The sequence below is a fragment of the Plecotus auritus genome, assembly GCF_963455305.1.
Source record: "Plecotus auritus genome assembly, chromosome: 11".
Lineage (NCBI taxonomy): Eukaryota > Metazoa > Chordata > Mammalia > Chiroptera > Vespertilionidae > Plecotus > Plecotus auritus.
This window is the reverse complement of record NC_137777.1, coordinates 25,386,120-25,413,823: the sequence shown is the minus strand read 5'-3', so window position 1 is coordinate 25,413,823 and position 27,704 is coordinate 25,386,120. Positions and strand designations below refer to the sequence as shown.

Below are 27,704 nucleotides of genomic sequence, written 5' to 3'. Positions count from 1 at the left end.
ACCAGCCTAGAGTTGGTGTATGTGAGCAGTTTTCCTCCAGCTTACATCCCATCACTTTTGAACAAAAGGTTCTTTCCATCTTGGTATATGTGGCTCCTAGCCTGGTGCCTGGAGTCTGTAGGTGATCAATAAATGGCTTTTAGATGAGGAAATTATAAATCCAAATTATAAATCCAATTAGTTAGTTTACCAATATTCATTCAACATCTTTAATGTCTTGGGAGTATTATGACCTCTCAGAATGGAAGACCATTCACCAGTCTTCCTCTTTACCTTTGCCTATAAATTTTTCTATGGCATCATCTCTTTAAATTTTCCCTTAAGTGGTATGACTATGGATGATGAGAGTGAAGGTCCTTTGCGTCTGATAGCTAGTCAAGTATCTTTTTAAAAATATATATATATTTTATTGATGTTTTTACAGAGAGGAAGGGAGAGGGATAGAGAGTTAGAAACATCAATTAGCTGCCTCCTGCACACTCCTCACTGGGGATGTGCCCACAACCAAGGTACATTCCCTTGACTGGAATCGAACCTGGGACCCTTCAGTCCATAGGCCGACACTCTATCCACTGAGCCAAACCGGTTAGGGCAGTCAAGTATCTTTTTAAAAATACATTTGTGTACAGGCAAGTTTTAGGCTTTTGTCCTCTTAAAGTTCTTTCCTCCAAATATTTAACTCTACTGGAAAAATCAATCTCTCAATACTCTTTCCATGCCTATAAATCTATCAAGACCAATGGTTCTTATCTTGGCTGCACATTGCAATCACCTAGGGAGCTGTAAAACACAGTGATGCCTGAGCAAGCCAAGGAGAGAAATTGCCGAAGAGATCAAACCTGCTGACACTTTGCTTGGACATCTAGCCTCCAGAATGTTTTACAGAGAAATCAGAGGAGGGAAAGAAAGAGGTGCATACGATCCATCTTAAAACCATTTGTAAGAAATGATTTAGAGTTATTCCCATTGCTGCCAGATTCCCCTATCAAAACTTGCATCTCTGGCCTTGCTGGTGTGGCTCAGTGGTTGAGCATTGACCCATGAACCAAGAGGTCACCAGTTCGGTTCCTGGTCAGAGCACATGCCCGGGTTGCAGGCTCAATCCTCAGGATGTGGCATATAGGAGGCAGCTAGTCAATGTTTCTCTCTCTTTGATGTTTTTATCTTTCCCTCTCCCTTCCCCTCTCTGAAATCAATTAAAACATAAAAAAAAGAAAATGCAATATTCTTTAAAAAAACAAACACCTGCATCTCTGATACTTGCCCATTTGACTAATGTCCTAAAACCCAGAAGATGGGCCCTAACTGGTTTGGCTCAGTGGATAGAGCGTCGGCCTGCGGACTGAAGGGTTCCAGGTTCGATTCCGGTCAAGGGCATGTACCTGGGTTGCGAGCACATGCCCAGTAGGAGGTGTGCAGGAGGCAGCTGGTCGATGTCTCTCTCTCATCGATGTTTCTAACTCTCTATCCCTCTCTCTTCCTCTCTGTAAAAAATCAATAAAAATATATTTTTTTAAAAAAACCAGAAGATGGGTGAAAGAGGTCTTTTAAGACCCAATCTTGGTGTTCAAAAACAGTGTTCAAATCCTGTATTGATTTACGGCACTGTATTTTCTATATCTATAAGGCTATTATACCAGCAAGTTCAGAAATATTCAAATTAACTCTGAAACGTTAGTTCAATTTAAAAAGGAATCTGAAACACTGAAGGGGAATTTTTTAAAAAATCCTGGCTTACCTAGAATTTCTCAAGACAACTAAGGGAATGTACTTTAAATCCTTAGGACTTTATAATGAGGGGTTAGAAGTCCCAACATATGCTTGGGGCTATGTTAAATTAGCTTAAAACAGACCACTCAACCTACTGAAAACAACTAGGAAAATCAAATCAAATATATATTAAAAATCTGTTTGAAGGCACTGAAGAGTTACCAAGGCAACTAAATTTTGAGGGGTCAGTATCTCAGCCTAAGGCATGAGCCTGACATTTTGTGCTGCATTTATGCTTGGGCCATTGGCTCATTTGAATACTGCCGAGAGATGCTGAGGCCACATGTTCAATCTTACACATGTCAGAATAATTAAAATGGACATCAGGTAGTAAACACCCAAGGTTTATGTTTTTATTAAACATGTATTACTATTTGTTGAACATTTTTATTAATAGGAGTCAAAGAACCCACAACTAGAGCCCCAAGTATTTGGAAATTAGTTTTAGTCAAGAAGAAAAGGATTATTCCCCACATGGTATTATAAAACTGGCTTGCCATTTAGAATTAAAAAGAAGCTGATTTCAAAAAAAAAAAAAAAAGAAGCTGATTTCTACTTAATTTCTCACCTCCAAATAAATTACAGGTGAATGAAAGATCTAAACCTAAAATAAATAAATGTATACATTCTAGAACAAAATACGAATGCTTCTTTTTAGTATCTTGGCAGTGCGTGCAGTGTACAAGTCTAAAAGTAAAAAATATATTCAACTATGTAAAAACTGTTGTATGATCAAAATGCCATAAGAGTCAAAAATCAAGCTCAGAATCTCTGAGAGAATCCATCTGTGGTACAAGGTGAGGCAGAAAAACACCAGCCTTGGCACAGAGTGAATCTCAGTTTAACCAGCTCCACTTTTTATTGCTGTGATGGGCCCCTACCTTAAATAGCGGTGAAGACTCAGAGAACTAGAGAAGGATTTCCCAACTCTTAGAAAGACTTGGAGGCAAAATCAGAGTTTAGGTGTGGACAGGTTAGAGGTTCGTAGGAACAACCCAGACTTCTGTTGACACCCATGAAAATCGGCAAACAAAGTTGAGCCTGAAATAGAATACCTCTCCTTACCCATAAAAAGAGAAACCCAGATGGGAAAATGGTATATTCTCAATTGGTAACGGTGATCTGCTACAAATAAAAGTGAATTCTCTCTGGCAAGGTAAAACTATGATATTTTACATACTGTTTGTTTTTTTCCCCAAAAGAGAAAATCAGCTCCCACTTATATACCTGATATAAGAGAAGTGCTCATATTGAAAATCTGTGTAAAACTGGGCAAATATATAAGAGCATGTATATACTAGTAGATGTTAGATGCTCACAAGGTGAGTCTGTATTAGGCTGACCTCTCTGACTGGGGACAATTCCCCGACTGTGGCACAGCAAGTTGGGCGGGGGGGGTCCAAACAGTGAGCCCAGGGAGCAGAATGTTTTCAGGAGAAGGAGAGCAACGGGCATCTGTGGAACGTTGCCACTGAAAAAAGAAGCTGTGCAGAGGGGGAACCAGAGGTCCCCTCAGTGTCCCTGAATGAGAGCTCAGCTGCTTATGTCCCCACAGAGCCTCCCTGAAGCTTGTCAGACAATGGGTGAGTTGAGAGAAGAAAGGCGATAGCAGTGTTTGAGCAATTTTGGAGGAAGTTGGAGATCTGACCCCAGCAGAAATGAGAGTCCACATTAACACTTCTTCAATACTGAAGGCCTCCAGCTTAAACCCAAGTAGGCTGTGTTTTGGATTATGAAACGTGCCAGGGACTAAGTTCTGTAGTAGCTCCACCCTAACAAAGTCTGAAATGGTGGCTTGAAAATAGTTTTAAAGGAGACAAGAGTTTAGATGTGGGGGCCTTACCAAGTTGTCATTTCTTTGGGGAAATATTAAGCTTTCCACGCATTGACAGCATCACACACTCAAGGCCACACAAGCTCAGAATGAATAACTCCATTGAAATCTATGACATAAAAACCAGACCCTATCTTGGCTTTTGCGGACGGTGCTGCAGGGAGCAGGGGAGTGCAGCTGTCTCTTTGAGAAAGGGATGTCACTTGTTTAGGATGTAATCGCGGGTGGGATTTCTGGGTCAAATGGGGGTTCTATTTTGGTTTCTTGAGGCCATGGATGGATGAATGGATAAAGAAAATGTAGTATATATACACAATGGACTGTTATTCAGCCTTACAAAAAGGAAAGAAATCCCATCATTTGCGACAGTATGGATGGACCTTGAGGGCATTATGCTAAGTGAAATAAGGCAGAGAAAGACAAGTGCTCTGTAATATCACTTATATATGGAATCTAAAATAAAAAAATTCAAAGTCATAGAAACAGAATGTATAATGGGCTTTGCCAGGGGATAGGGGATAGGGGAAGGGTGGGAGTGGGAAAGGAGAGTTTGGTAAAAGGGTATAAACTTTCAGGTATAAGATAAATACATTTTGAGGATGGTGACTATGATAATACTATATTGAATAATTGGAATTTGCCAAGAGAATAGAACTTAAGCATTCTTTCCAAAAAGAATACTTTAAAAAGGTAAGAGAATAAACCATCCCCTACCCAAAGACATTGATGTCTGGATTCCACCCCAGAATTCTGATTTAATTCATCTGGGGTGTGGCTTTGGCATAGGGAAATTTAACCTTTCTCCAGTCCACTCCAAATGTGTAGCCAACTTTGAGAACTGCTGATTTAGAGTATTATTTGTAAACTAGAGGCCAGGTGCATGAAATTCATGCATGGGGGGGGGGGGGTTGTCCCTCAGCCCAGCCTGCACCCTCTCCAATCTGGGACCCCTCAAGGGATGTCTAACTGCCCGTTTAGGCCTGATCCTACCTGGACTCACAATCCAGGACTGCTGGCTCCCAACTGCTTGCCTGCTTGCCTTCCTGATTGCCCCTAACTGCTTCTGCCTGCCAGCCTGATCAACCCCTAACCACTCCCCTTCCAGCCTGATTGATGCCTAACTGCTCCCCTGCCAGCCTGATTGCCCCTAACTGCCCTCCCCTGCAGGCCTGTTCACCCCTTAACTGCCCTTCCCTGAAGGCCTGGTCACCCCTAACTGCCCTCCCCTGCAGGCCTGGGTCCCCCCCAACTGCCCTTCCCTGCAGGCCCGGTTGCCCCCAATGTCCCTCCTCTGCTGGCCTGGTCACCCCTAACTGCCCTCCCCTGCAGGCTTGATCACCCCCAACTGCCCTCCCTTGCAGGCCTGGCCCCTCCCAACTGCCCTCCCTTGCAGACCTGGTCCCTCCCGACTGCCCTCCCCTGCTGGCCATCTTGTGGTGGCCATCTTGTGTCCACATGGGGGCAGGATCTTTGACCACATGGGGGCAGCCATCTTGTGTGTTGGAGTGATGGTCAATCTGCATATTACTCTTTTATTAGATAGGATAGAGGCCTGGTACACAGGTGGGGGCCAGCTGGTTTGCCCTGAAGGGTGTCCTGGATCAGGGTGGGGGTTCCCTTGGGGCGTGGGGTGGCCTGGGTGAGGGGCCTATGGTGGTTTGTAGGCCAGCCACGCCCCCCGGTGACCCAAGCGGAGGCCCTGGTACCTGGGATTTATTTATCTTCTATAATTGAAACTTTGTAGCCTTGAGCAGAGCCAAGCCTCCTGCTTGCTCCAAGGCTGCAGCCATTTTTGTTGGGATTTATTTATCTTCTATAATTGAAACTTTGTAGCAGAGGCCAAGGCAGGCCAGGGCTGCGGGAGCTTGGCTTCCTCCATTGCCGGGGGCAACTCAAGCCTCCTGCTCTCTCCAGCTCCGTGGCTGCCACCATTTTTGTTGGGATTTATTTATCTTCTATAATTGAAACTTTGTAGCCTTGAGTGTAGGCCTGGGCCAGCCAGGGCAGCAGGGAAGCTTGGCTTCCTCCATTGCCAGGGAAACCCAAGCCTCCTGCTTGCTGCAGCTCCGTGGCCACAGCCATCTTGGTTGGGTTAAATTGCATACTCGCTCCTGATTGGCTGGTGGGTGTGGCTTGTGGCTGTAGCAGAGGTATGGTCAATTTGCATATTACTCTTTTATTAGATAGGATACTCAAAAGGCTATAACTCTACGTAGAGCATAACACATTGTATTTTATATCAGTATTGCTATTTTTGAAGTTTTTCATATTAAACACTCATAATTACCATCACTAAACTGCACAGTGTAATATTTTTCTGCATCAGTGACAGATCATCTGGAAAACTTATTAAATGTGCAGATTTTACACTCCACCTTAGAGATTCAGATTTAGTATATTAGCAGTAAATCCAAACTTCTGCATTTTCCAAAGTGCTCCCAAGTGATTCTTGAATTTGAAGGGTATTGCCTCAAAAAGATGTCTGGAAAAGTTAATACAGGAGTTAAGTAGACTAAGACCGTAAAGGACAGAGAAAATACAGATTTAAATTTTCTACCAGTTTTTGGAATGCAAATTACATATTGATGGCAGTAAGAATTTTTGAAAAATAAGTATGAACCATCAGTGTAACATTTATTGATGTAAATGTCTTAGTGCACAGTGTCAACTTCATGTAAAAATATAAACAATATTAACTTAAATAAATCTATTAACTCTAATTCTTTAAGTTACAAAAATGTGAAAGTATTCAAGACTGCTACCATGTTAAAAAATACATATATACACACACATCTAGAATACCTTTAATTTAGGCTTTTAAAAAAATCAGTCCTTTGTCCATTCACATTTTAAAGGAACAGAAAAAATTTAAGGCAACCAGTTATGTTGGACAAATTTAAGAACACCCAGGATAACAAACTCGTTGAGCTTTAGGACAAGCACACATTTTATTTTAAGGTTGAAAGACTCCTCTATCTAGCTTAAACTTCCTTGGGAATTTAAGGAAATGAATTACTTAAACTGGAGCTACATCAAAATGTCAAGTTAACACATCTTGGCTTGTAATGGTGCCAAGGGATCTAATGTCTCAATGATCAGGGCCTTTGGTTTCCAAATCAGGTTAAAGGTAATGTTATTACCAGGATGCTGGCGCTTTCATTTTATTTTTTTTCCCAGCTCTTTCCTATCTGTGCTAAGACCTGACAAGATCACATTGCAATGAATGGAAATAGTGAAAAACAAACAAAATAGCTGCAAAAAAAAAAAAATGTCAATATGGTCCACAAATTCAGAAAAATTAAAATGAATATCCTGCTATATAATAAAAGGGCAATATGCAAATTGACCCTAATGGTGGAATGACCAGTCCCTATGACATGCACTGACCACCAGGGGGCAGATGCTCAATGCAGGAGCTGTCCCCTGGTGGTCAGTGCGCTTCCACTGGGGGAGCACTGCTCAGCCAGAAGCCGACTCATGGCTGGCCAGAGCAGCAGCGGTGGTGGGAGCCTCTCCCACCTCCTCAGCAGCACTAAGGATGTCTGACTAATGGTTTAGGCCTGCTCCCCGAGGGCTCCCGGGCTCCAGAGGGATGTCTGACTGCCAATTTAGGCCCAATCCCCTGGGGAGCGGAACTAACAGCTTAGGCCCAATCCCCTGGGGAGCGGGACTAACAGCTTAGGCCCAATCCCCCAGGGAGCAGGCCTAAGCTGGCAGGTGGACATCCCCTTAGGGGTCTGGACTGAGAGAGGGTGCAGGCCAGGCTAAGGGACCCCTCCCCCCACCGAGTGCACAAATTTTTGTGCACCGGGCCTCTAGTTTTCTCATAATAGTCAATGATGCATTTGGTTTTTTGTAATCTTTTCTTGATGTTTGTTTGTTTTTGAGACTTGAATACCTCATAACTGACATAGTATTATATAACCAAGAAGAACATCAGTGGAGTATGGTTGCCATTATTTGTTTTTCTTGCAAATTTTCCTGGTTAGTGCCCTTTCTTTCTAATAACATGTGTTCCCTGGTCAGGAACTTTTCCATGAATCCCACACCCACTACCTGGCCACAGAGATGAGCTTATAACCTAGGTCTAGGACAGTCTAACCATAGTACCCATTTACACAATTGTTCCAAAGTTTTGGTTATTTGGCTCAAGCTGTGCTAATCAGGATCCAGTTGAGTTCTCAGTTTACAGTGGGGGCATGACCCAGCCTTTGGGGCACCTGCAGAAAAGATGAGAAGGGAAGCCAGTGGAAGGAGAAAGCCTGTTTGCAGTAAGAGAATGGAGCAAAGGGAGAGAAGCCAAAATTTGGGGTGGGCATAGAGAACCTGGGGCGTTACATCTGGGTTCCAATTCCTGAAGCTGTGGTACCTGCAGCTTTTGACTCTGTGAGCTCTTCTCAAGCCTCTTTTCTTGCTCCAGGAACTAATAAATCCCCCCTTTGGCTTAAGCCAGTGGTTAGCAAACTCATTAGTCAACAGAGCGGCAAACCATGGCGGCTCGCGAGCCCCAATTTGCCGACCACTGGCTTAAGCCATCTTGAATGGGTTTCTAACATTTGTAACTAGAATTCCAACATAGAATATCAAATCCATAAATCCCACCTATCATTTTACAGACAAGAAAAACGTGATTATCTTGCCCAAGGCCACACATCATGACTGAATTCTTTGCTCTTCAATCTATTGGCATGCTCTGCTTCAAGAAAAAGCTGAAACTTTGAGTTAGTGGGGTTTGTGTGTTTAATAACCCCCTATGCATTCATAACTGGTCCCAAGCAGACTTGTGAGTGACTGGGTAAACCAGTGTCAGTTCTGAGGGCTGAAAAAACACCTCCCAGAATTTGGGGCTACAGCTCTGTTAGCTGAGTGTAGCTGCATTGATGTGTGTTCCACAGTAGAGATATTCTTTATTGAACCAAGGCCCACATGATGAAATTTCCACACTGAATGATCTCAGGAGTTGAGTGCGATAATTGAAACTAAAAATTAGGTTAAGACATTTTTTTATAACTGCTTTAGAAGTTGTCAACACCCACTCAATTTATAATAGTAACCAGTAATTCACTGTACAAAGAACATATTAGTTAACACCTATAAAACCCTGGCTGTCCAACTGGTGATAGCTAAATAATCTAGAATATCCTTAGGTACTACAGACTACAGGGGTATACTGGGTTATTGGTCCTAATTCGTGCTGTCATAGCTTCATATACCTTTACCTTCTGCCCTGTGACTACAGTGCTTCCCTGGGCAATCAGCTCCCAGCTGACTAACATGGCTTACTGGGAGAGCTTGCTTTGATGAATGTAGTTAAGAGGATAAAACGATGCTCACATGGTTTGGCTTCTCTTGTGATTCTGCTACTTGTTACAGGTGGGAATCTGCACAGGTTAAAATGAAATTTTACCTATTTTTTGAATACTCAATATTGGCACATACAGTAGCATTCCAAAGGTACCAAAGGGTATACAACCACCTGGGTCCCCTCCCTGGAGGGAGCCATTTCCTGTGTAACCTTCCAGAGAAACTTGATCCATATACAAGAGAAGTCAAATAGCAGTATTTCCTGGAGTCGGAACCTAGAGGCTTCTGGATCAGGCTGGAAAAGTCCTTCCTGGGAAGAGTCTGATTCTCTTACTTGAGGATATTTGTAATCTGAGCGACCAGCCTGTAGGCAGACCTATAAAGAACTTACTGTTGACCAACTACTTGTCATATAGAGCTATTGATCTCATTTGAAAATCTTAAAAATGTACTGTGTCCAAAATGCAATCGATATTAGGGTACACCTGAAAACTCAGACAGGGAACTGCTCCTTGGCCTAAAGCAGGTAACAAGGACACAGTCATGATTTCAGTTTGCGCCATCCTCAAACTGTTTGTTTCCTTTGGAGACAGATCATTCCAATTAAGACCAAACACTGGAAAAACATGGTAAAAGGAAGTTTCATCTATTTATAGCAATATACGAATTAACTGTTTTTCTCATTTTAACTTGTTTATAACTCAAACGGAATTTTAAAAAATTGAGCTGAAATGGTAAATTACATATTTAACTTTAATTAATTTGTACCAGATTGATATTTTCATCTGCAAAAATGTTTAAACTTTTAATTTTCTCCTAAAAGCATAATGAAATGAGCAAAACCACTGATCAAATTTAAAAATTTATTTACAAAACTTAATTACTTTGCTTTTAAAACACAATTATTCAATTCACAAAGATTAACCAAAACACAAAACGCTGTCAAAGTTTATTATTATAATCTTTCACAAAATCAATAGCTTAAACAAAAGACTGCCAATGAATACTTTAATGTAAAACCACAATGTAAAAACAGGAACTTTAGTTCTAGTGACTGGAATACAAACAGATAAATAATTTTCTTCAAAGGGAAAAAATACTTGAGGGGAAAAAATGGTATAACATGTAAAGCAGGAAATGTAAATATCAGTTTAGTTCCTCATTGCCAACATGGCATTTATATCCCAGATGAGATTTCGTAATTGATCCATAATTTGCTTCAGCTGTTGATTCTTCTGTTTGAGTTTCTGGAAAAACAAAAGAATTTATGAAAAATGAAATATAGACCATGAAGTTAAAAGACTAAATGTCATAAGTTTGGACTCCAGACAATTAAGCTAAGTATTCCCTTCAAGCAGATCTCAGTCCTTTTCTGCCCACAAATATTCACTGAAAAGCATACTGAGTTCTAACTCAGCCCACAGAGGCCTGGCTCCAGCCTCCACCTTCCTTTACTCGTCTACTTCCACCTTCAAAGAAAATAGACAAAATATTTAATTGTTCTAAAACCTAAGTATATAGGTTTGCCAAGAGGCACTGTAACAGAATGGTCAAGAGCCAGACTCTGTGGGCTTCTCCTTGGTTCCTGCACTAAACGTATGACAGTGACCAAATTACTGAACCTCTCTGTGCCTCAGTTTCCATATCAGAAAGATGGGGATAGTAACTGAACCCACTTCAGAAGAGTTGACATGAGGATTAAAAGATCTGATTCACGTCAAGTATTTGAGCTATCAATGCAGGAAGTAAAGTATAATACAAGTACAATGCCTGATGCCATGGATCTTTCAAAAATGTGGCAGAAGTCACTGTTTGCCCAAACATGAAGCAATCTACTTCTAGTTCTGAAAACTGAGGACCAAATGGCACAGTCCCCGGTGTAATCCCTACATCGGAGATTTGCTGGCTGCCCTGCACGCACACGGCACGTGTCTCTGTGTTTCTGTGTCTGAGTTTCTACCAGACTACAATTTATAAACTTCCTTTTAAGGTTCTTTCCTCAAATCCTATGAGGCAAATGTCTGCTTGGGTAAAACAAGATAAAAATAGAGAACTTCTGGTGAGTGTCTACTAGGTATTATAATAAGAAGCATTACTGTTCAACAATCTTTTGGGAACATTACATTTGGAAATAAAATATTTACTTAAATAGTTTTAAAGAAACTATATTAAAATACCTCCACATAAAGTAGTACATCTTCATTATAAAGAGGCATAAAAATATTAATTTTTATATCATTAAAGAGCAAACCAAGATTACGTAAACTGCTCATATTAATTCTATGTAGAATTAAAGTAACAGGGAGAAAGTAACTAAAAAGGGGGACCAAGTAATTCTTATTGGAAACAGAAAAGCAATTTACAGAGACTTTAATGTTTAATATTAATTCAATTTAATTCATATTTGAAAAGAGAAATAAAACAGTCAGATAAAACTTATGACCATGCAGTACACAGGGCATGATGTACAGTAGACAGCACCATAAAGCTTACGCCAACAGTTTTTAGAAAAAGACTGTCAGTATTCTAGTTAGTCTCCTTGTCCAGTTTTCAGACGGCCCACTTTCTAAGTTCTGTTGTCATAAGTATGTGGTAGTTATTTAGGCAACTGTGTGTATCATCTAACCAAACAGACCCAGATAACTGGGTGAGAGCACAAATGACTGGATGACCAACACCACGGCTAGGAAGTCTTTTTCACCCCAGAGACCAAGAAACTGACACATGTACCAGCAATGAAGGGCAGTGTGAAGCGAGTTACCCTACTGAGAGTCTAGGTCAGTGGTCGGCAAACTCATTAGTCAACAGAGTGGCAAACCGCAGCTTGTGAGCCGCAGTTTGCCCACCACTGCCCTATACAATAAAAGCCTAATATGCAAATTGTCCCCTTTGACCGGGAGTTAGACCAGGGGGCGGGGCAGCCGGCAACCATGGAAAGGGAGGCCCAGCCAGTGGTGGAGGCAGGCAGCGGGGAAGGGAGGTCCCAGACGGCAGCAGGCAGCTGCTAGGGTCCCTGGGTCCCTAGTTTAGAAATGTAAATTCTGATATACTTGTTTTAAAAAATTAGCCTCATTAATTCTTAAAAAATAGTGTAAAAACTAAAAATTGTAGTCTATTTTCATGGTAATATTCAACTCCAGGCAATAGTAAAAAAAATTACACGGCCAACAGTATGGTGAATGCAGGGGGAGGTGAAAGAGGGTTTAGGGGGATAAATGGAAAAAAATAGTAAAAAAAATTATTTTAGGTATGACAGATAGGGTGGGCAAAAGTAGGTTTATAGTTGTTCATATGAAAAATAATAATTAAAAAATAACATTAAGAATAAACTGTGTTTCACATACAACCATAAACTACTTTTGCTCCACCTGCATTATAAGGCACTGGATAAGTTTTTCTCAAAGATGCCACAAAGTTATAAATTACAAAAATTAGCATACATGTAAACTACCTGGAGCCAAAATACATCATGAAACTATCAACAGCAAAGCTGACAGTTCTTCTTATTAGTGGTTAAATTGTAAATCAATTTTCATGACATGATGCAGAATTTAATATATACAATCTTGCCACTGATTGATTTTAACAGAGATTGACAGCTGCTATTATCAAAATCCATCAGCTTTGCCTAATTTGCTACATTAACAGGTGAAGATGTAAGCAGAGTAGATACTTAAAAAAAATAGGTTTATGCTAAGTCATGCCATGTAACTCAATATCATACAAAGGCTGTGACAACTGGTCAAAAATGTTTTAATTTCTAAATGCATAGACTGAGATATATGTCAACTCTAAAAAACTACCCGCATTATCTTTCAATTTCATTTTACCATCAACAGAATAGTTTTAAGCAAAATAGAACCCATTCTGATACTCAAAACATACAGTCTCAACCACTTGTTTGGGCATTAGGGCTTATGGATTCCAGAACATGAAAATAAAATGAAAAGTATTTATATATGAGCCAAAAATTTGATGACTGAAACTAAGCCATCCTGTCTTCTGATGATTTACATCAAATACTGATTATAAACTTGGTGCTCCAAAGCTTCAAGGCATTATGGCAGTCATAGTCACACAGGTAGTCAGGAACCAGGCGTATCATGTAGATTAAATAGTAAACACACCCCTTCAGTGTTGTTCTATACAATTTCAACTTCACAATGATACAGTAATATTTTGAAAATGACTGAATGAGGGTCAACTGAGAGATTTATAAAGCTACTTAACTTTATATGGCTTATTTACTTCCCTGGCCTTTGGGATCAAGTTCACAAAAATCCCTGTTTTTGTTTCTATTTCTGTGAAAAATGCCACTGGGATATTTATAGGGTTTGCATTAAATATGTAGATTGCTTTAGGTAATACGGACACTTTAACAATTCTTCCAATCCATGAACACAGAATATTTTTCCATTTCTTTGTGTCTTCTTCAATTTCTTTCAACAATGTTTTATAGTTTTCAGTGTATATAGTTCTTAACCTCCTTAAGTTTATTCCTAAGTATTTTATTCTTTTTTGTTGCTATTATAAATGTATACAGAAATGCAAGATTTTTGTATATTGATTTTATGTCCTGCAACTTAATTATATTTACTGTTTTTAATAGTTCTTGGTAGTAAGATATTTTTGATCATACACTCAAAGTATTGCCATATTTAGATTATATGAAAGGACTTTTAAAAAATAACCAAGAAAGTTATTTCTAAACCATCAAATCAGATAAAAAGAAAAATTAAAGAAATGAAAAGAGAAATGAAACATACTTAGAAAAATTACATCTTCCTGAATTTACATGTTTATTTTTAATACTATAAAATCTTCTGTGGTAGAGAATGAGCTATATGTCACATGTGGTACTCTGAAATTATAGTTAACATTACAAAGGTATTTTACTTATATATATGTCAATGCATTTTATAAAAAAAATCCTTTTTGCAGAGAAGAAAAATAAATAGAACACATCTATTGTGAATTAATACATAGATTATCAATAGAAACAGAAAACTTCTTAATAAACGAATGTCTCATCTCTGGACTATCAAACACAATTTATACTTCATAATCGAAATTAAGTTCCCAATCCCCTCCTCAACTCCTACCAATTTTGTATTTGAGTTTTTTATGCTCATTCATTACTGTCAAATCTGCTGGGAATAGTCTTAATTTTTACTTCCCCTTTAAAAAAAGTTTTATTTTATAAAATCTATCCATCTTTTTCCTTCCTCCTTAGTTTTGATATATATTTTTCTTTTAATTTTCCAGTATTTTTTGTTTTGCAGGTATTATTTTTAACTCTGAAATTCACTTTGACATATAGTGTAAAATAAAAGCTAACTTAATGCACCCCCAAAGTTTCTATTTTTAAAGACTAATTTTCTATATAATCCCTCTTCTGTCATATTAAATTCTTATCTACAACAGAAGGACTACTTTTGTAGGTATGATTTAACTAATCTGTCTATTCTTTTGTCGATATTTCACTTATTATTTTTATACTATGCTTCATCTTATGTTTTAATTTTTAATACAAAGAATGCTGATTTATTACTCTTATCAGTATTTTAATTGTATACTCTGAAGGAAAAATTCCCATCTGGATTTTTATTTGGATTTGTTTTTTGATTGGTATTGCACTAAAGTCTTATTTTTGTGTACTTTTAAGAGAATGCCTATTTGGATTTGGATTGTTACTATATTATAACTATGAAATAATCAAGACTGGCATTTTTAGAGTATTTATTGGCCACATAAGAACTTTATATGTTCTTTTAATTAGTCAAAATTTTTTATAAATCTTAATAAGTTTAGTCACATATATCATTGAGATAAATCCTAACTACTTAATATTTGTTGTTGCAATTGTGAATAAGATCTTATAATCTAATTGGCTTAATCATTATAAGAGAATGGTATCATCTTATATTAAGCGTTTTTATTGAACTTATTGACTGTAGTTATCAAGTTTCTTTGCCTTAACAAGCTTGAGCTATAATATATGTACAAGCTTAATAAACTTAATAAGCTTGTATATTTTATAATTCCTGCTTCCTAAAGTTTGTTTCTTTTTGTACTGTCTATAACTTCTAAAATAATATTAAATATAGTTGTGTGAGACATCTTATTTTATGCCTGAAAAAAGTGTGAAAAAATGCTGGTTATTTATCAGAAATAAAGACTAAAAAAAGAAAGGGAAAAAAGATACTATCTTGTTAATAGTTTTAAGTCTTTAAATCAGCAATATTTGAATTTTATCAAATGTTTTTTAGATTTGAGAAAAAATTTTCCAATTTAATCTGATTATACCTCAGAAAATCCTTTTTGTGGTGTATTAATTGTAAATACCCTGCTGAATTCTATTAACTGGAATTAAACTTTCAGGAGCAGGATGGGGGATTTGTACATGAAAGTGTGAAACTGGTAGTTTTATTTATTGTGTTATTGGTTAGGTTTTTATAAGTAAGCTTGGGCTATGTTCCTACCAGAAAGAGCAATAACTTTTCCTGTTTCTCTGTATTTCATGTGAACTATCTGAACATCTTCTGAACTTCTGAAAATATCAGCAATAAATACATTCAAGTTTGGATCTCTTTTTGGTGAGCAGGGGTGGGGGTAGGGTAAGGTAATGCTTTGATAACTCTCTTTATTTTTTTTTTTTTAAAGATATTTTTATTGAATTCAGAGAGGAAGGGAGAGGGAGAGACAGAAACATCAATGATGAGAGAGAATCACTGATCAGCTACCTCTTGCATGCCCCAAACTGGGGATCGAGCCCGCAACCTGGGCACGTGCCCTGACTGGGAATCTAACCGTGGCCTCCTGGTTCATAGGTCAATGCTCAACCACTGAGCCATGCCGACTGGGCTACTCTCTTGATTTATTATTCAGGTGTTGAGACATTCACATTTCCTATTTATAAATTTTTATCTTTTGTTGCTCCAAATATGCTGTATACTAGAAAGCTAGAGTTCTGCCTACAAAGAGTAAATGGGCTGTGACTGAGTGCCTATGAAGATCTTCCAAAAGCTTTATGGCACAAATTTTGCAGTCTCTATTCTGACGCTTTAGCTGAGATTTCTACTTACCTTTTAGTTCTTGGATGTACTCGAAATGAGTTAAATTCACCACACAAACCATTTCATGTAATTCTATAATTCAAATTATGTTTTCCAGTCACATTAAACTCCCCTGTAATTGTTATCAATAATTCTGGAATATAAAATGTACAGAACTAATCACTCACTTTATTTACTTCAGCAATTTCTCGCCTCTCTTCACTAGCAAAACGAGGTGGGCCAGCCCGATCATCATTCTTTGAGCCATCTTCTTCCACATATGGAATTAGTTGCTGGAAGTTATAAACAAGTTAAAAGTAAAAAATACGACATAAAATTTCCAATTACACTGGTATAGAAATGAGTCCGATTATGGTCAATTTTTATACTTTTAATAATATAAAAAGAAAATTTAACTTAGATGATGGTCTAAAATAACAGCGTGATCAGTTTATCATTTCAATGCACTTTGTACATTAGTTTTTGGGTTTCTTTTGAGAAATAGCTGTTATAACACTAGTTGTTACATATAGTTAAGTAATACCATACTCATTCAACCAGCAAATATTTAATTGCCAGCCACTGGGTGACACACTGCAAAAATTGTGACACATAAGTTGTGATTCCCACACCTAAGAAATTCATGGACTGAGATAGAATAGGCTTTCTTTCATTCACACTAGAAAAAACTTCATGGAAGTGCATGATATAAATCTCATTTACTCGCTATTTAGAACCTAAGTACCTATGCAAATTCCTAGATGTCGTAACTTCTTTTGATTAGGAAAAAGTTGTGGTTGTTTTTTAATTTTGTAGGAGAAAAAAATGTATAAAGCAATGAAACTTCTAGCAGAATTATAATTAAATATGTATGGTGTGTGACGAAGTTTATTTGATGAAACCCCTCATAGATGTGATAGACTTCAGGAGTCATGTAGTCTCAACCATCTTATATTATTACCAATCCAGGTAAATAGATGGTACAACCAGGAGTCATCTGGCTAAACTTCTTCAACTTCCTTCATAGAGACAATAAAGACTTACCCACACCCACTTTCCTCCTTTCCTCTCTCCTAATGCACACTCGTCCTTTCTCCTGAATACGGTTAGTCTTCATTCCTGTGCTTTGCCTTCTGTCTTTATTACTTATCTGCTTCCCAACCTTTCCCTACGGTTTCTTCCTTTATCATCTAAATAAGTTCTCATCTCTCCAGGTGGAGGAAAAATGCCAAAAACCCCTTGACTCGATCCTTCTTTCCATCCACTGCATTCCTCTCGATTTTTATCTCAGCTTCTTGAAAGATGGATAGCCACTTGTTGGCTCCAGTTCCTTATTTCCTGTTCAATCTTCAACCTACTGTGATCTGACTTCTTGTTGCTACCATTTCACTGCAGTGCTGCTCAAATATACTGACAATTCTCTAGCAAAATCTACTGAACAGTTTTCAGTCCTTATTTTCCTTGACTTCTTTGCAGCCTCTGACTATTTGCCAACCATATTTCTGATCTTTCACCAACACCTTTAACCACTTCTTTTTAGGATGCTTTGCGTCTACTCTTTCTCTGTCCATCCCTTCCTGATCACTCAAAAAAGAAGCATTGATCATATGAAACTATTCTTTATATGTAATGAGAGAACATCCAACTCTTCCCAGCTACCTTTGGTGGCAGAGATATAACTTGTCAACAGGAAAGGCTATGTTTAACAATATCATATACCTAATTAACTAAACTATATTTAGGATCCAAAGTTAAATTTACAGAATACATTTTAAAACAAGTGATTCACTAAGCTAATTTAAATTATTAATGATGAAAACATAACTTTTATCCATAAAGAACTCACATTTAAACTATTTAAAAAGTATTTGACAATTCTATTTAAACTCCTACTAAAAAAACCCACAAAAACCACCATGCACTGATTTAATTAATAGGAGACACTGACAATGATAAAAATTGCCACAGATAACAGTTGCATTCTAACAACCTAAATTCACTAATAAGCCTATATATTAGTGTACAAAAATTATTAACATGAAAATATGTTATTAATTCTATACATACACTAGAGGCCCGGTGCACAAAATTCGTGCACGGGGGGGGGGGGGGTGTCCCTCAGCCCAGCCTGCACCCTCTCCAATCTGGGACCGCTCAAGGGATGTCCAACTGCCCGTTTAGGCCCGATCCCCTGCAGGCCTGGTTTCCCCCAACTGCCTTTCCCTGCAGGCCTGGGTCCCTCCCAACTGCCTTTCCCTGCAGGCCTGGGTCCCTCCCAACTGCCTTTCCCTGCAGGCCTGGTCGCCCCCAACTGCCCTCCCCTGAAGGCCTGGTCACCCCTAACTGCCCTCCCCTGCAGGCTTGATCGCCCCCAACTGCCCTCCCTTGCAGGCCTGGTCCCTCCCAACTACCCTCCCCTGCTGGCCATCTTGTGGCGGCCATCTTGTGTCCACATGGGGGCAGCCATCTTTGACCACATGGGGGCAGACATCTTGTGTGTTGGAGTGATGGTCAATCTGCATATTACTCTTTTATTAGATAGGATAGAGGCCTGGTGCACGGTTGGGGGCTGGCTGGTTTGTCCTGAAGGGTGTCCCGGATCAGGGTGGGGGTTCCCTTGGGGCGTGGGGCGGCCTCGGCGAGGGGCCTGTGGTGGTTTGCAGGCCGGCCACGCCCCCTGGCGACCCAAGGGGAGGCCCCGGTATCTGGGGTTTATTTATCTTCTACAATTGAAACTTTGTAGCCTAGAGCGGAGCCAAACCTTCTGCTTGCTCCATGGCGGCAGCCATTTTTTGGGGGATTTATGTATCTTCTATAATTGAAACTTTGTAGCCTTAAGCGGAGGCCTGGGCCGGCCATGGTGTGCCGAAAGCTTGGCTTCCTCCATTGCCACGGGCAACCCTAGCCTCCTGCTCTTTCCAGCTCCATGGCTGCTGCCATTTCTGTTTGGGTTTATGTATCTTCTATCATTGAAACTTTGTAGCCTTGAGTGGAGGCCTAGGCCGGCAAGGGCAGGCGGGAAGCTTGGCTTCCTCCATCGCCGGGGAAACCCAAGCCTCCCTCCCGCTCTCTGTGGCTGTAGCCATCTTGGTTGGGTTTATTTGCATATTTGCTTCTGATTGGCTGGTGGGCGTGGCTTGTGGGTGTAGCGGAGTGATGGTTAATTTGCATATTACTCTTTTATTATATAGGATATTCTATACATATATTTATATCATATTTTCATCTTCTCTAGTCAAAAGTAAAACTGATATAATTCAAAATCTGGAGATATTGCAGAAATAGGAGAAAGTGAGAAGGGCGACAATGACAAACACTTGAGACCATCTTATGTCTTACATTCACCCTCCCTTTACCACTGGAACTTGCCTCTACTGGAATGGGATCCATCCCTCCGCAGTTTTCATTGCATTTGTCATAGACCAGTCTCAGCTTCCGGAAGAGAATAGAAAGCTGGCGAAGGTGATCCTGGAGCTTTGCTAGCCGATCTTGGTATGTTCCAGTATGGTACGTGACACCATTTGGGAGCTTATCAGGCAAAACAAAATAACAAAAATAAAAAGTAATGAAAATCAAGACTTTCTATAAGTAAAGTTGGCAAACAAACAATTTTAAGTACTGCATAAAAGCAAATAGTTCCTCAGTTAATCAAGTGCAAGTTTAAGAAATTAAGAGTAATCCGTGCTCATTTCTCAGCTCCTTGGCATACTGTTAAGTATAACTTTAAGAATGTACAATTTTAATATTATTTACTATTACATAAAGGCAGCAAATGGCTGATCTCAACTAGAAAGTGAAAAGTAAAATAAAATAAAAAAAAGAAGAAAAGAAATAAATGAAGACAGGATTTTTTAACAAAAAGAAAAGTAATAATATGCTGTTCCTGTTGCAAAATAATCTCAAGGTACCTTAACTCTGATAATTAAGAAACTCAAGGCACACAATGAAATATAAAGCTGTTACCAAAAGTTTTCTTTAAAAATAATATATAGCAGGAGATATAGATGCAAATCGATCTGAACTTGAACATTATTAATAAATTACTATAAGTAACTGCTCTGATCATCAACTGACCTGATGCTTATGCGTTTTTAATTTGGTAATTTTATCAAAGGAAGCCAAATGTATGTATGTAATGAAATGATAAAATCACAAAAAATGGAAATCAATCATTATTTATTTAGAACTTATAACTAAATACGTGCCTTTTGTGCCTTCCTGAAACTCGTGTACAAAATCTTCCTTTCTCTGTACATCTTTACATTTTATTTCCATAATCTTATCTGTGAAGTCATCCTAACATAAGCATTAACATTTACATCCTGTTTTCTAGTATACAAGGTGCTTTCATTATAAGCACTTGCCCTTATCTTGGGGATTAAAGTGATAAAACTAACTACTTACTGTCTAATAGCTAGATCAGTCCAGTTTTTCTAAACCTCAGTTCATTTTTCATTTTTTTAAACAGATGAAATAAAAATGAAAAACAAAAAAGTACATGATACAGTGTTCGGAGAAAAAAGAAAATAAGACACACTATTGTTACAAGTAAGGTAAAACCATAAAAATGAAAAAGAGACTGGAAAGGCTTACATAGTTGATGAAAGATATATTAAGGAGATAGTCTTGAATAATTTGTTTTCTTCTTTTTTCACTTTCAAATTTTCTATAATGTTATGGTTTATAAGATAAAGAGATGGATCTTCTGAAATTATTTGAGTGAGATATTGTTAGGATTTTCAGAAATTCTTAAGCATTAAAACTTTCTGAGGATAGTGTCTCAAAGAAATGTGATAAAAAATACCAAAGGCTGAATTAGTAAAAATAGTTTAAGTGAGAAAGGCATTAAAAGTTCACCACCCAATACAATGTAGTATTAAGCTTTCCAATTTATGAACTTTCACAAACACAATCAAAGAAATGTTTCCAGTTTGGGTGCTAGTAAGGAGTACGATAATTATATCTTACATACAGAAGCACTAAGTACCTTTCCCGTAGCATTTACGAGGTTTAGTACTTTGCCCATATTTTCTACTTAGTGAAGACTGGAACTTTTTCACATTTGTATCACTGTATTTAGTACAGTACTGACAAACAGAAAGTTTTAAAGTACAGTATAACTGATTTTACTTTAATGAGCTATTTTCCCAACAAATCTATACTTAAAATTCACTTAGAAGTGTGTGTCATGTAAAAAGAACTTCGAATAGATTTTTTCACAAAGGAAAACAAAATCATTTTGAAATGCAAATAATCACCCTCTTTAAATTCACCTACTTAGTAAGTTTGGGTATTAGTTTTCATATACAACATCAACTTCTCAAAGAAAGGAATAATTAATTCAGTCAAAAAATTATTGCACATTCTACATGTGTCAGGCACTGTCCAAGAAGCTGGGTTAAAATAGTGAACATGAGAGACACGTTCTGATACTGCAGAGTATAAGTTATTATAGTGCCTAAGAGCCTTGTTATACACTGTAGTGTACATATTTAGCTGAAAAGCTCATCAATAATCATCTCCCTCATGAATGCTAATGAAGGCCCATAAATATATGATCATACCCCAGATACCAAAAAGGCATTCAATTAAATTTAATATCCATTCTTAAAATAAATATAAAACTTGGTCTAAACATTCCCCAGTGTGATAAAATTCATTTATCCTAGTTAAAAAGTCAGCACAGCACCATGATTAATATGGAAACATTAAAAGCATTCTCAATGAAGTCAGAAACAGAACAGGATGTCTACTAAGACCACTAATATTACTAGTGAACACTATTCTGGAGGAACTGGCCAATACAATTAGAGAGGGAAAAAAGAAAAAATGTTAAAACATTAAAAAGGATGTGGTATAGCCGAAACCGGTTTGGCTCAGTGGATAGAGTGTCGGCCTGCGGACTGAAGGGTCCCGGGTTCGATTCCGGTCAAGGGCATGTACCTTGGTTGCGGGCACATCCCCAGTGGGGGGTGTGCAGGAGGCAGCTGATCGATGTTTCTCTCTCATCAATGGTTCTAGCTCTCTATCCCTCTCCCTTCCTCTCTGTAAAAAATCAATAAAATATATTAAAAAAAAAAAAAAGGATGTGGTATAATCATCACTACAAATGATATGAGAAAGTGCTACTATCAATAAAAGAATTCAAGATGGATGTGGGTACAAAGTTAAAGTATAGAAAACAATAGTTTGCTTTTCATATATAAAAACAAAAGAAAATGAGAAAGGATAAAGACCCTATTTACAATAGCAACAATAAAGACAAAACATCTAGAAATAAATTTTTTAAATTCCAAGATAAAAATGAAAACTTAAAATACTCCATAGGGACACAAAGGATATTCCATGTTCTTGGTTATTAAGACTCAACATAATAGTGATGTCTCCAGGTTAAATGAGCCTATTAAAAATGTGAACAGGTTGTTCTCAGAACTAAACAAGCAGATTGTAAAGTACATGTGGAAAAATAAGCAAGAATAGCCAAGGCAATTCTGAAAAATAAGTGTAAACACAGTATAGAGCCTCAATAAATAGAAGTTTGGCATTACATAAGAGAAAGACAGCTAAGTGAATAGAACAGAATAGAACATCCAGAAATAGGCTTATTTGTATAAAGTAGCATCTGAAATCAATGAGGAAGGAAATAAGTTATTCAACCAACCTTTTAAAAAAAGTAAGTCCAGGGCCATGCCTCACACTTTATTCTAGGCTAAATTCCATCTGGATCAAAGTTTTAAATATAAAAATGGAAGCAAATGCCATATGAAGAGAGATGATCAAATTCATCCCAAATAGGAAAAACAGATTTTTACCCATCCAATGATCAAAGATCCAAAAATATAACTCTGTTAGAGCCCAGTTATTGCTCTTGGATATGGTAGCATAAATTGGTATAACCCCCATGGAGGGCAATTGTTCAAAATACATCTAATTATAGAAGCACATAGCCATTTCTAAGAATTTATCCTACAGGTACACTTGTGCATTTATGCAGAAGGTTATTCACTGCAGCCTAACAGAGATTAAAAGCAACCTAAATGCCCTTCACTAGAGAACTGGTTAAATAAATTACAGTATTTCCATGTAGTGGATTACTGTACTCTTTAAAAAGAAAAGGAGTTATTTTCTGTATGAATATGAATAAACCCCAAAATATACCAAATGAAAAAAGCAAGGTGCAAAATGTGTGTAACATACTGTTATCTGTGCGAAAGAGATGAAAATAAAAGAATATACATATACATTTGCTTAAACAAGCATAGAATATCTGGAAGGATATGCAAGAATAGTAATAAAAATCATTAACAGTCATTGCCTGCAGAGAAAGGGGTAGATAGCTAGCAGAGAGGGGTGGAAGCCAGAATGTTCACTGTAATGTCCTTTTTTATTTCTGAATTTTGAATGTATTATATATTCAAAGAAGTTGTTTTAAAGATGTAAAGGATAATATACAGAACCAAAGCAATACTTTCTTACGGAGGGATTCTCAACTGGGATCAAGGGATCCTTGGGGAAACGTCTCTTAAACCACCTGAAATTTTATTCAGAATGTATATACGTGTATTTTCCTTAGAAGAGAGTCCATAATTTTCATCCCATTCTAAAAAAGCTAAAGGACACCTAATAAAGAACCACTTCTCTAGAACACTTAGAAATAATCTCAGTAGTCTGTATTTATGCCACTGTGTCCTTCTTGATTAGCAATATAGATCATTTTTAAAATGTGAATACCCTAAAAAATGTATCAATAAAAAAGTTACATGCAGTACTGTCTGTACCACTACTACGTCTAGCTTCCTGGAAATGAAGGGGCACCCTATTGTTTCTTTCACAGCGAACTGTAATATGCTCCAAAGGGGCTTAGATGAGTTAAACCACAGAACTCACACAGGGCCACAAAGTAGTAACTATCAGGCTCTTACAAATTGGTTTTGAATATGTCCACATGTAATCTAGTTATGCATAATTTTTTGAAAGTGTTTGGTTTTTTTTTTCTTCTTCTGTGTTGGTCACAGATGTGTATTATATATCTTTTAATACTAATAATTGTTTGACAGCAAGTTAGAACTATAAAGAGGTTAACAGGAAAAGCTACTAGTCATGTGTGATGTTGGGTAAATTCTTCTCTCGTTAAGCCTCTGTTTCCTTAACCCTGAAATAGAGATAAAAGTACTCCTTAGAATTGCTCTTACAACAGTGTACCTGACAAAGTACTTGATAGATATTAGCTATTCGTTCTCCAGTCCTAATTCAGTACTTTGCATACAGCATGCTAAAAATAAGTGCATTTTCTATTCATGGTTGGGAATCCACGAATATGGAGGGCTGACTTAAATGTTATATGGGATGTACAATGATATAAAATGGATTTTATCTGAAGAATATTTAGCCCAGAATTTGGTCTATTATTCACTTTTCTATGTATATAACAATATGGCATAAAATGTGACCATCAAAAATAAAGTGCTGTATATATTTTTTAAAGTTATATGGAGATTTTCGACTGTGTGGGTAGTTGGCACCCATTAACTCCGCATTATTCAAGGGTCATCTGTATTTGCTAAATTCTGAGAGATCATTAAATACATACTTAAATCATTTTAGATATTAATATGTTAATTTTAAGTAACTGCCAAAGATTTCTTATCTTGTCTTAGATTGCCTTTGTATTGTTTCACACTGGCTATTTGACATGGTCTTCAAAGATTTCTAAGCAATTCTATTACTTTTAAAATGAGAAAAAAATCTCAAGAACTTAAAAAAAGGCAACAAGCCACTCTTTAGTGCACCTGTAGGAATAAGAATTGTAAGTCTGACGACCTGATTTCAAATTTACCTTGTCATTGACCAACTCTGGGCAAGTTACTTTACCTCTCTGAATCACAGAATCCTTATCCATAAAACCAGAATGATATCCACATCACATAATAGTAAGATGAGCAAGCATTAAAAATACATTAGCAAGTATGGTGATAACCAGAGGGAAAGGGGGGAATGGGGCTGGTAGAAGAGGTGAAAGGGGGATAAATGGTGATGTAAGGAGACTTGACTTGGGGTGGTGAACATATTATACAATATACAGATGATGTATTATAGAATTGTATACCTGAAGTCCATATCATTTTATTAATCAATGTCACCCCAATAAATTCAACTTAAAAAATAGGTTAGAAAATGGGGTTGGAATCCTTGGCTATCCAAATGCAAAAAAAAAAAAAAAAAAAAAAAAAAGTGCACTTGGATCTACACCTATCATTATATTAAAAAATTAACTCAATGTGGATCATAGACCTAAATGTAAAACCTAAAACTATAAAACTCGCAGAAGAAAACATAGGAGAAAATCTCTGTCACCTTCAATTAGACAAAAAATTTCTTAGATACAACATCCAAGCAAAATGTGTGAACAAATTAATAAGTTGGATTCCATCAAAACTTAAAATGTTTGTTCTTCAAAGGCAATGCGAATAGAATGAAAAGACAGGTCACAGAGTGCTAGAAAGTATTTGCAAAGCAAAGACACAAGTGATGGTGAGGATGAGGCGTAACTAGAACCCTCAAACACTGCTGATGGATGGGAATTAAAGTTGTGCAGAACTTTGAAAAAGTTTCAAATGTTAAACATTTATTTTATGATCCAGCAATTCCACTGCTAGGCATGTGCCTACTCAAGAGAAAGGAAACACATGTTCACAGAACATTTGGAGACGAACATTCATAGAACTATCTTTTATTATGACTCCAACGTGGAAACAACCAACAGATTAACATGCACACAAATTGTCATATATTCATTCAATGGAACACTATTCAGCAATCAAAAGGAACGAACTATTGATATATGAGTGAAAGGCGCCAGACAAAAATGACTACTACAAAAATGATTCCATTTATATAAAATTCTAGAAATGTATGGCAACAGAAAGCAAATCAGAGGTTGCCCGCGGGTAGAAGGCCAGAAGTAAAGCTTTCAAAGGGGCATGGGGAAACCTTTTGCGGTCATGGGTGATGGTTTCACAAAGACCTATAAACATACGTCAAAACTTTTAAAAAATGCATTTTATTGTATGCCTGTTACACCAAAAATAGAGCCGTTTAACAAAAATGATGAGCAGAATCTGAATTCAACTCCTTAGACCCTCAGAAAATATTTTGCTGGAAGAAGATGAGATGACGGTTAAAGTAATCAAAACAGGGTCGCGGAGTGAGGCCCAACTTTAACCTTGAGAGGTCCAAGTCTGCCTAGTAACCAGAGAACCTGTTCGAACCCAGAACATGAGGCTTCAATCGTCCAGAAATCCATTCTGGAAAACATCACCTTCGCATGGCAGACTCCTGGGGACAGACAGCCACTGAGGAGCACTTCTGAATGTAAAGGGGGCGACAACACTTGGAGTTTTTGCCCAGGGCAGCCCCGCTGACGCTCAGGGGTCCCACAGAACGTCCAGCCTAGCGCCCCTGGACCTCGCAGAAGCATCCGCCTCCCCCCAGCGCCGGGGCGGCGCCACCCACCTTCCCACCTGCATGTTCCGCAGCAGCTGGAAGATCTCCATGGTGCGGTACACGATGTCCTGGACCGTCTCCTGTCCGATCCGGCACAAGGAGGCCGTGTTGACCTCCCGCGTGGCCTGCGGAGCCTGGGGCCCGGCGAAGGGCCCGGGCGCCATCCCCGACGCAGCCAACGGAGGAGTGGACATGGCGCGGCTGCGGCGGCCTCAGGCCCGCGGGGCCGCAGGAGAAGCGTCCGGGGGTCCCGTTGGCGTCGGGATGTCAGCGGCCTCGGCGTGGGTAGGAGCTCGTGAGACTCCGGCGGCTGGATTTCAAAACAGCGGCCGTGACTTCCGTCAACGGTGACGTAACGCGTCATCAAACGTCATGGGCACCTCCCACTCGGCGCAAAACCCGCCAGAATTGGACCGGATGCCTGAGCGGGCCGGACGGACGGGTTGAGTAGCCAATCGCAAGCTGCAGTCCAGCCAGAGGCGGTGGTGCTAGTGGTGGGAGGCTAGTAGGCTTTCCCAGAGCTCGTTTCCCAGGTGTTCAGCCCTTAGAATTCCTGTTAGAACTCCTTTGTGTTAGTTTCCTTGCTGAGCATTTTCTTACGGAGCCTATGAGGTTTGTAGTATTATTGTCCTTTTACAAGTAGAGGGAAGGCCCAGAGGGACTAGTTTGACTTGTGTAGTCGCAGATGGCTTGCAACTGGTAACCTGCGATTTGAATTTAGAAAACGAAATTCCAGATCTTGCATGCTTCACTGGGACCTGATACAGACACCCGAATTACTATTGGTCCCGACTCAAATGTCTGTTTATTCGAGAAGCTTTTCCTCTCACCCTAAGTGTGAAATTAACACTCTCCTTCCCCAATTTGGCTGTTATTACTATGTGCTAGAGACTGTTCAGTTTGTTACTTTCTGACTTCCTCTCATCTTCTTATACACACACTAGTATGCAAACTCCATAAAACAGATACTATGCCTATTTTATTCACTTACTGTATTATTCAAACTTAGTGGTTGGCACATAGAAGGTGCTTACTAAATACATGTTGAGCGACATAAACTTAAGACAAGCTAAAGTCATTTGCCCACCTATCTCTTACTGCCCATTTTCAAAAAGAACAAAAAATTCAAGAATGTGGAAAAGGGTGATAAACACAAAATTACTGCATTTTAAAAAGTTTTTGAACACTTCATTAGTAAGACTTTATAGGAAATGGTTACTAAAAATGACATAGGAACC

The 27,704-nt window shown here is 38.4% G+C and overlaps 1 protein-coding gene across 1 annotated transcript; it reads right to left on the bottom strand.

Moving 5' to 3' along the window:
• Positions 1 to 9,757: 9,757 nt before the first annotated feature.
• On the bottom strand, positions 9,758 to 26,825 carry MED30 (mediator complex subunit 30). Its single transcript, XM_080646941.1, has 4 exons — positions 26,484 to 26,825; positions 19,333 to 19,491; positions 16,152 to 16,256; positions 9,758 to 10,155 (listed from the first exon to the last, which is right to left on the bottom strand). The coding sequence occupies exons 1-4, from the start codon at positions 26,658 to 26,660 to the stop codon at positions 10,060 to 10,062; spliced, it is 537 nt and encodes a 178-aa protein (XP_080503067.1). The 5' UTR covers positions 26,661 to 26,825; the 3' UTR covers positions 9,758 to 10,059.
• Positions 26,826 to 27,704: the final 879 nt, after the last annotated feature.

Coding starts and splice junctions, on each gene's coding strand:
- MED30 (XM_080646941.1), bottom strand. CDS start 26,660: ATGTCCACTCCTCCGTTGGCTGCGTCGGGGATGGCGCCCGGGCCCTTC. Junction 19,492..26,483: donor AGCTGCTGCGGAACATGCAG/GTGGGAAGGTGG, acceptor TTGCCTGATAAG/CTCCCAAATGGTGTCACGTA. Junction 16,257..19,332: donor TGGATCCCATTCCAGTAGAG/GCAAGTTCCAGT, acceptor TATAACTTCCAG/CAACTAATTCCATATGTGGA.